Genomic DNA, 13,008 nt, shown 5'->3' with positions numbered 1-13,008 from the left:
TCCCCTTAGTGTTTGTCTCTCACATTTTGAATCTGCGCTCAGATCCAGGCAACAACTGATTTAGCTCTCGCCATTGTTTCCCCTCAGCAGCCTGCGGACAGCCTAGCTGGCAGCAGTTAATGAAGAGCTGTCAGAGAGAGAGGGAGAGGGGCGGGGGGGGGGGGGGGAGGGAAGGAAATGGGTTGGTAGATGGGCAGTGAGGGGAGATGGATGAACGAGTGGAGGTTGGGGATGGTGGAAGAAGAAGGACGCGCGGATAGGTGAAGGATACATGGGAACATGGCAGGTAGATGATGAAGAGTGGATGGATAGATGGAATACTGAGGATGGGCGGGTGAGTGCTGGAAGATAGACAGGTGATAGATGGAAGATGGCGAATAGATGGATGAATGCTGGAAGGTGGGCGAATGTACGAAGGCTAAAAAGTTGATGGGTAGATAAACCTACGGACAGATGATAGAGGGTGGTGTGTGTGTATGTGTGTGTGTGTGTGTGTGTGTGTGTGTGTGTGTGTGCGCGTGCATGTGTGTGATGAGTGATGGGTAGTGGATGGATAGATGGATGGATGAAGGCTAGAGAAGGGATGGAGAGAGGGATCTGTGCATGAATGATGGAAGGTAGATGGATGGAGGATAGGTGGATGATGAAAAGTCTTTACACATGAAAGCTAGAGAATGGATGGGTAACTGCATCTACGGAAGGACGGTGGAGGGTGGATGAATTGATGGATGGGTCAATAGATGGGTGATGGATGGATGGACAGGAGGATAAATCAGTAGATGAAAGATAGATGGGTAGACAGATGGACAAATGGATGGATGAAGAAACAAGTCACTATGTTTTTATTTTAAAGTGGGGGGCTTATGGGGGTGGTGAGTGTTGGTGGAGGCCAGAGGCATGAGATCCCCTGGAGCTGGACTTATAGGCAGCTGTGAGCTGCCCAATATAGGTACTGGGAACTCTTGTCCTTTATAAGACTAATATCTGTACTCTTAACAGCTGGGCCATCTCTCCAGCCCCATGGTCACTTCCTTAAAAGTTTTAAAATTACATTTATTTATTTTGTGTCCAGAGTGGGCATGCCACGTGGCATTTAGGGGTCACAGGATAAGCTTGTAGGTGTTGGTTCTCTCTTTCTGCCACAGGGTCCCTAGGGACCAAGCTCGGGTCATCAGACTTAATGAGAGCTCCTTCATCTGCTCAACCATCTGCCGTGCCAGCCACACAAGTCGCTTCTTGCTGAGCCTCAGTTTCCACACATACAAAGGCAGACCCTGCCCAGCCATGGTTGGGAGAGCTAAATGTGGCAGTGTGTATTCAAATGCCCACAGGCTGACCAACATACAGGGAGCGTCCGGTCGGTGCTGATGCTGTCTCGACTTCTCTTCACTCCCCCCCTGCACTTCAGCCTCCTTTTGTCCCTGGCAGGAGGTAGTATTTTCTTAGCCTGGGCTGCCTCAGCCTTTACAGGAGGCCCCAGAGAGCAAGCCAGGGCTTAAGGTGCTGCCCCATGGCTGCTGCCACTTAGCCCAAGAGTTGTGGTCCCTTCAAAGTTTGTTCCTTGAGACTGGAATAGGGCCAGGCTCCAGCTGGCCATTGGTGGAGAAACAGGCACACATTTTGCCACATCCAAGGTGACAAGTGCCACAACAGAACTGTGTGTGGACCCCAGTCATCCAAGTGGGGCACTGGAGTCCTAAATCCTTCCTACCTAGGGAAGTGGCGAAAGAAGACCATGGAGAGGAGGTGACATCTGGGTAGAACACAATGGGTGAGCAATCTGCACAGGCAAGAAGGCAGAGATGGGGCCTGGAGAGATGGCTCAGCAGTTAAGAGCACTGACTGCTCTTCCAGAGGTCCTGAGTTCAATTCCCAGCATCCACATGGTGATCTGATGCATACTGTATACATAATAAATAAATCTTTAAAAAAAGAAGGCAGAGATGGTGTCCCAGATAACAAGGACTTGTAGAAGCAAGGCAGAGACATCCAGATGGGGAGCAGGTGTGGAGTGCAGCCAGTAGGAGAACTGTTAACAGGCATTTACGAAGAACCGCTGTGTGCTGGGGACGCGTCTATTCTATCCCCGCTCCACTGCCTGGCGAGACCCTGGTTCTGTTTACTGATGAACATGGAGGAAGCCAGTGCTCCACTGAGTGCAGAGAAATGGTCAACTGTATAGCAGTGGATGGAATAAGACACGGGACCTTGTTTGCCTATCACCTCATGGGCCATCTTGTCGCATCTGGCCCTCTGCTCACCTCCTATGTTTGTCCAAGGTCGTGAGTCAGTCTTCCCAAGGGTTCTTTCCCTACCGCTATGTTCATAGTGAGGAGGACTGGACTTGGGTAACTGTTGGGAAGCAGGAACTATTGAGAAGGCGCGTCGGGAGAGAGACTGGCTCCATCCTGAGCTAGGATTTCCTTATAAGTGAGGACCAGGAAGATTTGTTTGCCTCTCCATACAAGCATAGGTTTCCTTAAGCTGCCTAGGACCCACGCACAGAGCTAGGAGGGGCTCTGGGCTCCCAAGAGCTCAGGTGAGAGCACATGCCAACGGCCAGGGTAAGGAGAACTGGGTCTGGCAGGCAGGCGGGCAGCAGCTTAGTTCTGAGGCTCTGAGCCCTTCAGGTTCCTACACCGTGCAGGACTAAGACGTGCCCCCAGGAAGCAAGGGTCAATGCTTCCTGACAGATGTGGAGGAGTCAAGAAAAGGAAAGGGAGTGCAGTCTGTGTTGTAACACCAGCTGCCCTTTCCGGGTCCTGCCTGCACTGCAGCAGGCTGGGGTTGGGCAATAGGCACCATGTGTAGCTCGCCCTTCTTTCTGAGCATCTGTTTACAAGGAAAATATTGGGTAGGAGAGCTTGATGCTTTGGGACACTTCATCTGGCCATGAAGGCTGCATCCCCACCCTGGAAGCTCAGCATCTTTTTTTTTTTTTTTTTTTTTTTTTTTTTGGTTTTTCGAGACAGGGTTTCCCTGTGTAGCCTTGGCTGTCCTGGACTCACTTTGTAGACCAGGCTGGCCTTGACCTCACAGCGATCCACCTGCCTCTGCCTCCCGAGTGCTGGAATTAAAGGCGTGTACCACCATGTCTGGCGAAACTCAGCCTCTTAATGAGACAGAGAGAGAGAGAGAGAGAGAGAGAGAGAGAGAGAGAGAGAGAGAGACCCCTGTGCTCCAGAACTTCTGACTAACACAGAGGGCAGAACTGCCCCCTCGGCCACAGGCACCAGTGTCCCACAGTGCCAGCCAGTGTTCCCAGCCACCTCTGATGACCTTGGATTTGTCAAGGTCCAAGAAACCACAACCAAGAACCACAGGAGGTCTAAACGCAGAGTGCATTGGAAATGGGAGTAGAATCCAAATAAAGCAAGCTGTTGAGATCAATGGGAAAAAAATTGGCATAGCCAAGGCCAGGACCTTGGTCCAGCTGGGGACAGAGTGTTGGATTAGCTGGGGACAGTACCTTGGCACAGCTGGAAGCAAAAATCTTAGAATTGCTGCAAATACGCTTAAGACAGCTGGGAACTGAATCCAGGGACGGCTGAGGACACCTGAGGGCTCAGTGAGCACAGGATCTTCAGCAGCCAGGGCAGAAGAAAAAGAGTTACAGGGGCGGGGTGGGGGTGGAGGGGACAGACATGTGGATCCTTGGAGAAGCAGCAGTTTGGAGAGTGTGAAGGGGCAAATCTTAAGGTGGGATGAGGATGTGGCAGGGCCAGGATCCGAGTCACACACTGTCCACTTCTCCCGTGCAGATAACACGGCTGCGGTGCACACACAGCACGTGGGCTTCAATCGGCAAGAGCAGGATGTGTTCCTCCTGCCCATCCTTGTTGTGGACAGCGGGCCACCCACACTGAGCAGCACAGGCACCCTCACCATCCGGATATGCGGCTGTGACAGCACCGGCACCATCCAGTCCTGTAACACCACCGCCTTCGTGGTGGCAGCCTCCCTCAGTCCCGGAGCACTGATTGCCCTCCTGGTCTGTGTCCTCATCCTAGTCGGTGAGTCCAAGAACCCCCAAGAGCCCCCCTCCCACCATTAATGGACCTGGATATCCTGCCTGAGAGACCACACCCTCGGGGAGAAGCCTCGGTTTCCCCTACATACGAATAGGCTGCCTAGGAGAAATAGCTCAGCGGGTAAGAGCACTGTCTGTTCTTCCAGAGGTCCTGAGTTCAGTTCCCAGCAACCACATGGTGTCTCACAATCTTCTATACTGGAATCTGATTCCCTCTTCTGGTGTGCAGTGTACATGCAGACAGAGCACTCATACATAAATAAAATCTTTAAAATAAATAAATAAATAAATAAGCAAGCTGGCTAGATCCATCTCCAACCTCTCTACCTGTAGTTCCTCTGAGAAATCTCTGAAGTGTAGATCATGGCCCAATTGGGACAGAGTTTATGCAGTGCCCCACACACCTCCTAGCATTTAAAAACACTCATATAGCCCAGGCTCATAGTTCATTCCTGTAATCTTAGCACTTGGAAAGCTGAGGCAAAAGGATTGTTGCAAGTTAGAGGCTAGCCTGGGCTATGTAGTAAATTCCAAATTAACCTGAACTATAGAATGGCATCCTTTATCAGTAAAAAGAAGCAGGGAGCTGGAGATATAGCCTAATTGGTAGAGTGCTTGCCTACCATACATGAAGCCCTGGGTTCAATTCCCAGCACTGACTAAACCAAGTGTCATGGCACAGGACAGTGATCTCAGGTTCCCAGAAGTAGAGACAAGAGTGTCAGAAGTTAAAGGTCATCTTTGGCTGCACAAGGAGTTCAAGACCGGGGGTGGGGGTGGGGGTGGTGGGAACACATCAAGAACACTTTTTAAATTCCCTTGTCTATGGCCACTTTTTGTTCTCCATAAAGAAAAGCCTGGCTGCCTTTTGTGGTGGCGCATGCCTTTAATCCCAGCACTCGGGAGGCAGACGTGAGTGGATCTTTGTGAATTCAAGGACAGCCTGGTCTACAGAGCAAGTTCCAGGACAGCCAGGGCTGTTACACATAGAAATCCTGACTCAAAAAACCTAAGAGAGAGAGATGGGGTGGGGAGTCTGGGGGCATGGCTGTGTAGCCAAGTGTATCAACCCCTTTCTCAGATGGAAAAACTGAGGCTCACAGAGTTAAGTGGCTTGAATAAGGTGACACAGGTGGCCTTCTGATTTAAAATTAGGCCTCCTTCATCTGTGTCCCTAATTCTGCCACCTGCCATGAAACAAAACTAGGGACATCACCTTACGGCACCTAGGTCTTGAGATACTGGGGACACTGGTACCAGAAGCCATTTGAGCCTCAGCGTCTGGTGAAAAGAGATGTGAACAGCCTTTGGCTACTCTCACAGTCACAACCACCCAAGTGCAGGCAGGTAGACGGAGCAGTCAAAGCTAGGAGTTCTCTGCAGATCATGTCTGCCAGCCCTTGCCCTGTCCCCTCCCCCCCCACACACACACCCCTTTGTACAGCTCATCCTCCAGTGACCTGCTGCACCTCTTCAGATCCCGCAGAGGCTCTGGACAGACTCTGCCTAGCTCCTCCCTCCCCACCACAGCCCACGGCTCAGAAACCCTTTTTCCAGAGGGTGCACTTTACAGCAGTTTCATTTTCCGAGGCAGTGCAAACAAATTTCTGCCTAATTGCCCACAAACGAAGAAAGTGCACATCAGTGCTCTAAAGGTGATGGGCGGAATCGCTGATCAGGTCTGGCACATCTGTCGCCCGCCGCCCGCAATCACCACCATCTGCTCTCGTGGGCATCCCCCCTCACAGCTCCAGGTCTCCAGCTCCAAACATTGTCCATCTATCTTCTCTCTTGATGCCTTCCTTCCCTCCAGCCCTCCCTCAAGCCTGTTTCCATCCCCCACTTCCTTCCCCTGTTGTAAGCTAGCATCTTAGGTAGTGAGCTATGGCCTTCACAGCTGGCTCTGGCCACAGGCCTGGTTGGAACAGCAAGAAGAGCCTAACCCTTGCCACAGAGTTTGGCATGTGTCTGTCCACCCATCTATCCTCCCATCCATCCAGGGAATCCCTCTTAGGTGCTGGTCTATTTACACAATAGGATCTATCACTGAACAAGAGTCTTCTCCTCCTCCTTCTCCTCCTCCTCTTTCTCCTTTTTCTTTAATTCCTTCTTGGGGCTGGAAAGATGGCTCAGCAGTTAAGAACACTGGCTGCTCTTCCAGAGGACCTGGGTTCCACTCCCAGGGGCTCACAGCCACCTATAACCTTTAGTTGTAAGGGATCTGACACGTCTTGTGGCCTCCACAGACACTGCACACATGTGGCCCGTACAGGCAGGCAAAACGCCCATACACACGAAATGAAATGGATTTTTAAATGATTATTTATTTCATACGTGTATATACAATGTATCTTGGTTGTGCCCCCACACACAAGCCCCCCAAGCCTTCCCTACATGTATCTTTCCCACCCTCAGGTTCTCTTTGAGTCTTTACAATAACCCACAGAGTTCAGTCAGTGCCGTCTGCATGTGCGTGGGAGTGTGGCGGTCGCCTGGAGCATGGTCAGCCTGCCAGTGGCCACATCCCTGAGGAAAAGTGACTCTTATCTCAGCCCCCACTGACCACTGATACCTTTAGGCCTAAAGGTGGGGCTTTGTTGGTCCCTCCTATCCTTGCTGGACTGTTGACTGGCTCCACTCTGGAGCAAGTCACCATGGCAGCGGCCGGGAGTATGACAGCAAGTCAAGAAGACGGCACCTCACACCGCTGCTCCCTCCTTTCCTCCAGCTCTTATGCTCTTTCTCTCCCTTTCTCATCATGTTTTTGAGCTTTGGTGGAGGGAGAGGGGGGTAGTGGGAAACAGAATAGTTATTTCCACTTTGAACATATGGAGTTTGAGGTTCTCTTGGTCAACCAAGAGGACCAGGGGTTGCATGTGCCTGGGCCCCAGGCTGAGGCGGAGATGTTGGAGTTGTTAGCAGAGCCACGGGCATGCCGGAGGGTGCCAAGCGGAGGGTGCCAAGCGAGGGAGGGTTATGAAGGAACAGGTCCCGTGGGGAAGACTGCTGGGGAGCTGGGGAAGCCAGAGGGAGAACCTGCCTGAAAGACGAACTAAGATATTAGTGAGGAGGGAGGAAAAGGAGAGAAATGTGAAGTCTTGGAGGCCAGAGGAAGAAGAAGTAGGTAGAGTCAGTCATTCATGTCCCCTCTCAGTCAGGTCTCCAGGCAACTTCTCATTCATTCATTCATTCATTCATTCATTCATGCATTCATGCATTCCATTCATTCATTCACTCAGCAAGCACACATCCAATGCTTGTTCCATGCCGGGCACCAAGCTAAAACCGCTTTCAAGTCCCACTGGGTGTTTACTGGCAGGACCTGGCCTGTGGTGAGCTGTGCCTCTCTAGTGAAGGTAAAAATAATAATAAATAAATAAATAAATAAATAAATAAATAAATAAATAGGGCAGAGAAAAGGCCTCAGAAGCAGATTTAGGGCCCACTGAGGACCCACAGTTGTGATGGATTCCCTGCAGCTGCTGCTGGTAAAGAGGCTACCCAGAGAACCAATGAGTCAGAGAAAGGACCTCTTCTTCCCCTGGGGGCCTGGAATTGACTCACCGGGACTAAAGCTCTCCGAGAGAACCCTAGGGGTCCTGCCCTGAGACACTGAATGAGAAGCAGGGACACCCAGGGTGGACTTTAGAGAAGGGCAGGGCGGAAGAGTTGCGACCGACCGACCGGCCTTACAGCTGGTGCCTTCAACCTTACAGCACCTGGAAGTGAGGGTGGAGGCTCAGAGGTTAATTCTGGCCTCAAATCGGATGAAATCCTCAGCACCGCTCTGCTTGGCAACTCCAGTCCCACTAGCCAAATAGCTGTAATTTGCATACCTCCTGAGATGCATAGCTCACACTACCTACCTTGACTGTCAGCTCAGTTCTCGGCTGTAGGAAATTGGAAACCTAGGGACCCTTCAAGAATGAGGAAGCTCTGCCATGAGTTTGGGGGATGGAGGGGGTCCAGGCAGTGCCCTATGCTGAGCTCAGTCCTCACTCTGTCTCCCTATGTCCCCCATCTCGATTCTCCACAGTGCTGGCTCTGCTGATCCTCACCCTCAGGCGGCACCACAAGAGCCACCTGAGCTCGGATGTGGATGAGGACATGCGGGACAACGTAATCAAATACAACGACGAGGGCGGCGGTGAACAGGACACAGAGGCCTATGACATGTCAGCGCTGCGGAGCCTCTACGATTTCGGGGAGCTCAAGGGCGGCGACGCGGGCGGGGGCGGGGGCGCGGCCAGTCCCCCGCAGGCCGCTTCGTCCTCCGAGCGCCACTCGCTGCCTCGGGGGCCGTCCAGCCCAGAGCCAGACTTCTCGGTGTTCAGGGACTTCATCAGCCGCAAGGTGGCGCTGGCGGACGCGGACCTCTCGGTGCCGCCCTACGACGCCTTCCAGACCTACGCGTTCGAGGGCGCGGGCTCGCCGGCAGCCTCGCTCAGCTCGCTGCACAGCGGCTCCACCGGCTCCGAGCAGGACTTCGCCTTCCTCCGCGCCTGGGGCCCACGCTTCCGACCGCTAGCGGCGCTCTATGCCGGGCACCGCGGGGACGACGAGGCCCCGGCCTCCTAGCCCCAGCCCTGCCAGTCCGGCAGCGCGGCCCGACAGAAGGGGATCTGCAGGGCCCCGGCTCCGCGACACGCCCACAGGGGGTGCAGCTTGTGAGGACTCAGGGGTGCGGGGGTGATGACCGACGTCAGGAGAAGGGAAGGGAACCCCGCCTGCGCGGATCTGGGGTTGGACAGGACCGCGGAGGAGGAACCCGGCGTTGGGAGAGAACCTGGAAGGAGAAAACAGAGGATGCTATGCCCGCCCCAAGGCTTTCTGGCATCCAAGTAAAGATGAAGGAAGGGCTGTTCATTTACTAAGCACCTACTGTGTGCTGAGAGCTACCCAGAGACCGACTGCATTGTAGAAACTATGAGGTGGAGTCCCGAAGGTGCCAGATGGGAAAGCCCCCCAGAGAAGTGCTTGTGACCTGCCTGGGGACACCCAGACAGCAAGTGATGGAGCCTCTGGCACCGACCGGCTGCTTGGCCTTGGACAAGTCACCTCATTTCTCTGGGCCTCAGTTTCCTCATCTGTCAAATGAGGTTAATAACAGCACCTACCTCGTAGACTTGAGAGGATGGAAAGGGTTCATGTGTCACGTTGTTGGGCAGTGCCTGGCACACAGTAGGTGTTCAATAAATGCTCGCCTTTGTTACTATCCTATCCTTGTGGTTACTAGCGGCCTGCGCCTGCGCGTCCGCGCTCACTCCTTCATCCCAGTACCATTCTGCCTCCTCCCAACATTTCCAAGGAAAGAGGACTTCCTGGTCCTCCTCTGAGGGGGATCAGATGGGCCCAGCAACTGCAGAATCTTCCTGTGCCTTGGGCTACATCAGAACAAGATCCCTGGCAAGACAGCAGTGACACCATTTCTCTGCTGCGGCAGCTGGATGGAGCCTTTCCCTCTAAAAGCAGAGGTTCTCAACCTTCCAAACACTGTGACTCATTAATCATGTTGTGATGACCCCTCCCCCAGCCACAAAATTATTTTCATTGCTATTTCAGAACTGTAATTTTGCTACTGTGATAAATCATAGTGTAAATATCTGATACGTAGGATATATGATACGCAACCCCTGTGGGGGAGGGGGTCGCGACCCACGGGTTGAGAACTTCTGCTCTCTAGACTCCTGGACTGCGTACAGATAGTGGCACAGATATGTGATCTCAGCACTTGGGAGACTGAGGCAGGAGGAGTGCCATGGGTTTGAAGTCCGCCTGGATCATGTAGTGAGTTCCAGGCCAGTCAGAACTACATAGAAAAACGTTGTCTCAAAACAGCAAAAGGACAAGACAGGTGGGGGGGTGGGGGTGTAGCTCCGTTGGTGGAGTGCTTGCCTAGCACGCACAGAGCCCCGGGTTCCGTTCCAGCGCCGCAGGAATGGGCCGCGGTGTTGGATTCCTGTAATCAGAGCACTGGAGAGGGGGAGACAGGACCATCAGAAGAAGTTCAATCCGTGAATTTAAGGCTAGCCTGGGCTACACGAGACCTCCTGTTTATAAGATAATGGTTGTCTCCTGTCTTCTCTCCCAGCCCCTCTGGGATGAATTCCAGCTCTTGATAGTTGGCCACCCCTGATCCAGGCCCCCTACAGCTGAAGCTGCGGATTGCTTAGCTGTGAAGTGGGCAGGGGATGGACACTAACAAGGAGGCAGTGGGTGCTGAGCTCCAATCTCGGTGCCTCCTTGGCATGTAAGAAGTGTTCAGTAAATGTTCCTTAGCCTTACCATGTCACCTTCCCAAGGAACTCCCACTCCTTCTCTCTATGACACAAAGGTCCACAGAGGTGGTCTAGAGGCAGCTGGTGTGCCCTGACCACCACCACATCCCTACTTCAGAGACCAGGAAACAGCCTCACAGCAACAATGTGAGAAGAATTACAGAGATAAGTAGTTATTTTGTTGTTGCTGGTGGTGGTAGTGGTGTGTGTGTGTGTGTATGTGTGTGTGTGTGTGTGTGTGTGTGTGTGTACACATGCCACATTCCAAATGGAAAGAAGACAACTTTTGGCAGTTGATTCTTGCCTTCCATGGTGGGTTCCAGGACCCATCTCTGGTGGCTAAGCACCAAAAGGAGACTGGATAATTCCTGGGGCCCCCTGGGGCCCTCTGGGTCTTGAAATATGTGATGGGTGAAGTGGCCAGGCAAGTGGGGTCATCCCAAGGAACTACACCAGTATCTGCAAAGGCCAGGTTGTGTAGACTGCAGCATTCGGCTGCTTCCAGCAAGGGGACTGATCCCTTGAGCTAGCTCACCATGAGGAGGAGGGCATTAAGGCAGGGAAGGGTGTGGAGAGATCATGAAGGCTGGACTAAGGCGCCTTGGACTTTGCTCATCTTGAACCTTGGTGAAGGATGCCCAGCCACCAGCAGCTGAAATCCACACTGGGCCCATGTGCAACCATTGAGTCACCTTAGGGACAGGGAGTTCAGACAATCTTAGCCCTGTAGACATTTATCCTGTCTGCTGAGGACCACTGTGGTGGCTGATAGCAGGTGATGACATAATGAGATAAGGGATGTGGGAGTCACATTCTTCCTCAAAGGGACACTCAACCTCCTACTCCTGTAGTTAATGAACATTTGGGGACCCAGGTGATGTGTAGTCACCTCTCACCCATGCAAGCTCAGCTCTTACAGAGCCCAAAGACAGCTCTGAGGCAGCTCATTGTTACGTCCCTTGCCAAGATAGAAACTAAGACTAAGGGGGGACAAGGTGACTGACTGGCTCAAGGTCAACCAAATGTTAACATGTGAGACAAGACAAGTCCCCTCACCTAAAACCAGTTCCATCCCCACACACTAGCTGACTTGACTAATTCTGATCCTGCCAAGCAGGGAGATGGCCTGTTCAGAGGGACACAATGTCACAATGTCACCCCACACATGACCTGGCAAGGCCAGAGTGAAAGAACTGGGCAGGAATAAAGAATTTCACTGATCACCATGATGAGCATCCCAATCTGTTGTCTGCCTGCTGTGTGACTTTGACAACTTGCACACACCCTCTGTTCCTCTGTTCTCTTACTCATTAGAGTGCACAAGTTGTTCAAACAGCAACTCCACAAAGTGGGAGTGAGGTCAAAATGCAATTTCATATCCAGCAATATCCAATAATGTCCCCCAAATTAGCTCATAACCAATGTGGTAACCTCGGTTTATAGGTGAGGAAACCGATGTGCAAAGAGAGGCAAAGAGAGGACGACAGGCCAAGTCCGACAGGGTAAAATAAGTGGAGACATTGGGTTTAAAGATGGGTGCTCTGAGGCCAGGCGTGGTGGCGCACGCCTTTAGTCCCAGCACTCGGGAGGCAGAGGCAGGCGGATCGCTGTGAGTTCGAGGCCAGCCTGATCTACAAAGTGAGTCCAGGACAGCCAAGGCTACACAGAGAAACCCTGTCTCAAAAACCAAAAAAAAAAAGATGGGTGCTCTGGTGTGGCATCACCACCCTCTGAGGTCAGGCACACTGTCAGCCCTCAGCTTGCCCTGAACCATCTAAATGTCACCATTCACTGCCACTGCCATCCCACCCAGTCTGTGGTCCTCAGGCCTCTGCCAACTTCTGCTGGCTCTGGGGTAGAGTTACAAGGAGAAGTCCCCACCCCCACCTCTTCCCCTTTATCCCAGCTGCTGCCCAGTGATGGCTTCCACAGGACACTGAGGCATCCCGTATGATTAGTCCCTTCCCAGAGCCTACAGGTGCCCATCCACACCAAGCACCTGTAAGCGTCTCTAATGGTCTGGGGTGACTGTAGAAGATTTGACGGTTGGCCTCATTGGCTCAAGTCCTCTGCCTGTTTTAGGGGGAGAATAGCACTGTCAAGCAAGCACCAGGCACCAAAGAGGCACACCCAGCTAAAGACCAAGGCCTTCTGTTCATAGCATCTGCCCCCTGCACAAGGCCACTAGGAAAAATGAAAGGCAAACAAAATCCCCTTTCGATGTCACCAGTGCCATCATGAGAGAAGACTGCGGAGGTCTCGAATGAAAAATGGATGTATTAATGTAATTGACTAAGAATTCCAAAATCAGGCTGAGTAACAGCGCCGGCGCTGGCCGTTGGTGATCATGCATACTTATGCGGCACTTGCTGAATGCCTGACCCTGCACTAATTAAACAACATTGCATGATTAATATGAATCCATCATATGAGACTCACTGATTCTGTTCCATGTCTACCTCTTTACATAACGTGGCCTGCTTCGCTTAAAGGTGTGGTTCTTTTGAGCCCGGTTTTACAGAGCTGATACAAAGAACCCCAGACTCACAGATGTGGAGGGCTTTGCTCAAGTGCACAAAGCCTGGGAAGCCAGGCAGCTCAGTCAATAGAGTTTGCACCTGGCATGCACAGTGTTCTAAGGTCTCTTCATACCACCGCATAGACATGGTGGCACAGGCCTATAAATCCAGCACTGGAGAG

General features: G+C 52.3%; 1 protein-coding gene across 1 annotated transcript in view; it reads left to right on the top strand.

The window, feature by feature from the left end:
* The window catches only part of Cdh22 (cadherin 22), a 69,416-nt gene extending 60,669 nt beyond the window's left edge, over positions 1–8,747 (top strand). Inside the window, exons 10-11 of the mRNA XM_051143803.1 lie at positions 3,762–4,013; positions 8,067–8,747. Coding sequence (XP_050999760.1) covers positions 3,762–4,013; positions 8,067–8,608 — 794 coding nt within the window. The 3' untranslated portion in view covers positions 8,609–8,747. The remainder of the gene's footprint in view (positions 1–3,761; positions 4,014–8,066) is intronic.
* Positions 8,748–13,008: the final 4,261 nt, after the last annotated feature.

Source organism: Acomys russatus, chromosome 4, assembly GCF_903995435.1.
Source record: "Acomys russatus chromosome 4, mAcoRus1.1, whole genome shotgun sequence".
In the NCBI taxonomy this organism is placed as follows: Eukaryota; Metazoa; Chordata; class Mammalia; order Rodentia; family Muridae; genus Acomys; species Acomys russatus.
Note: the sequence above shows the minus strand (reverse complement) of the source record. Positions and strands in the feature narration are given on the sequence as shown.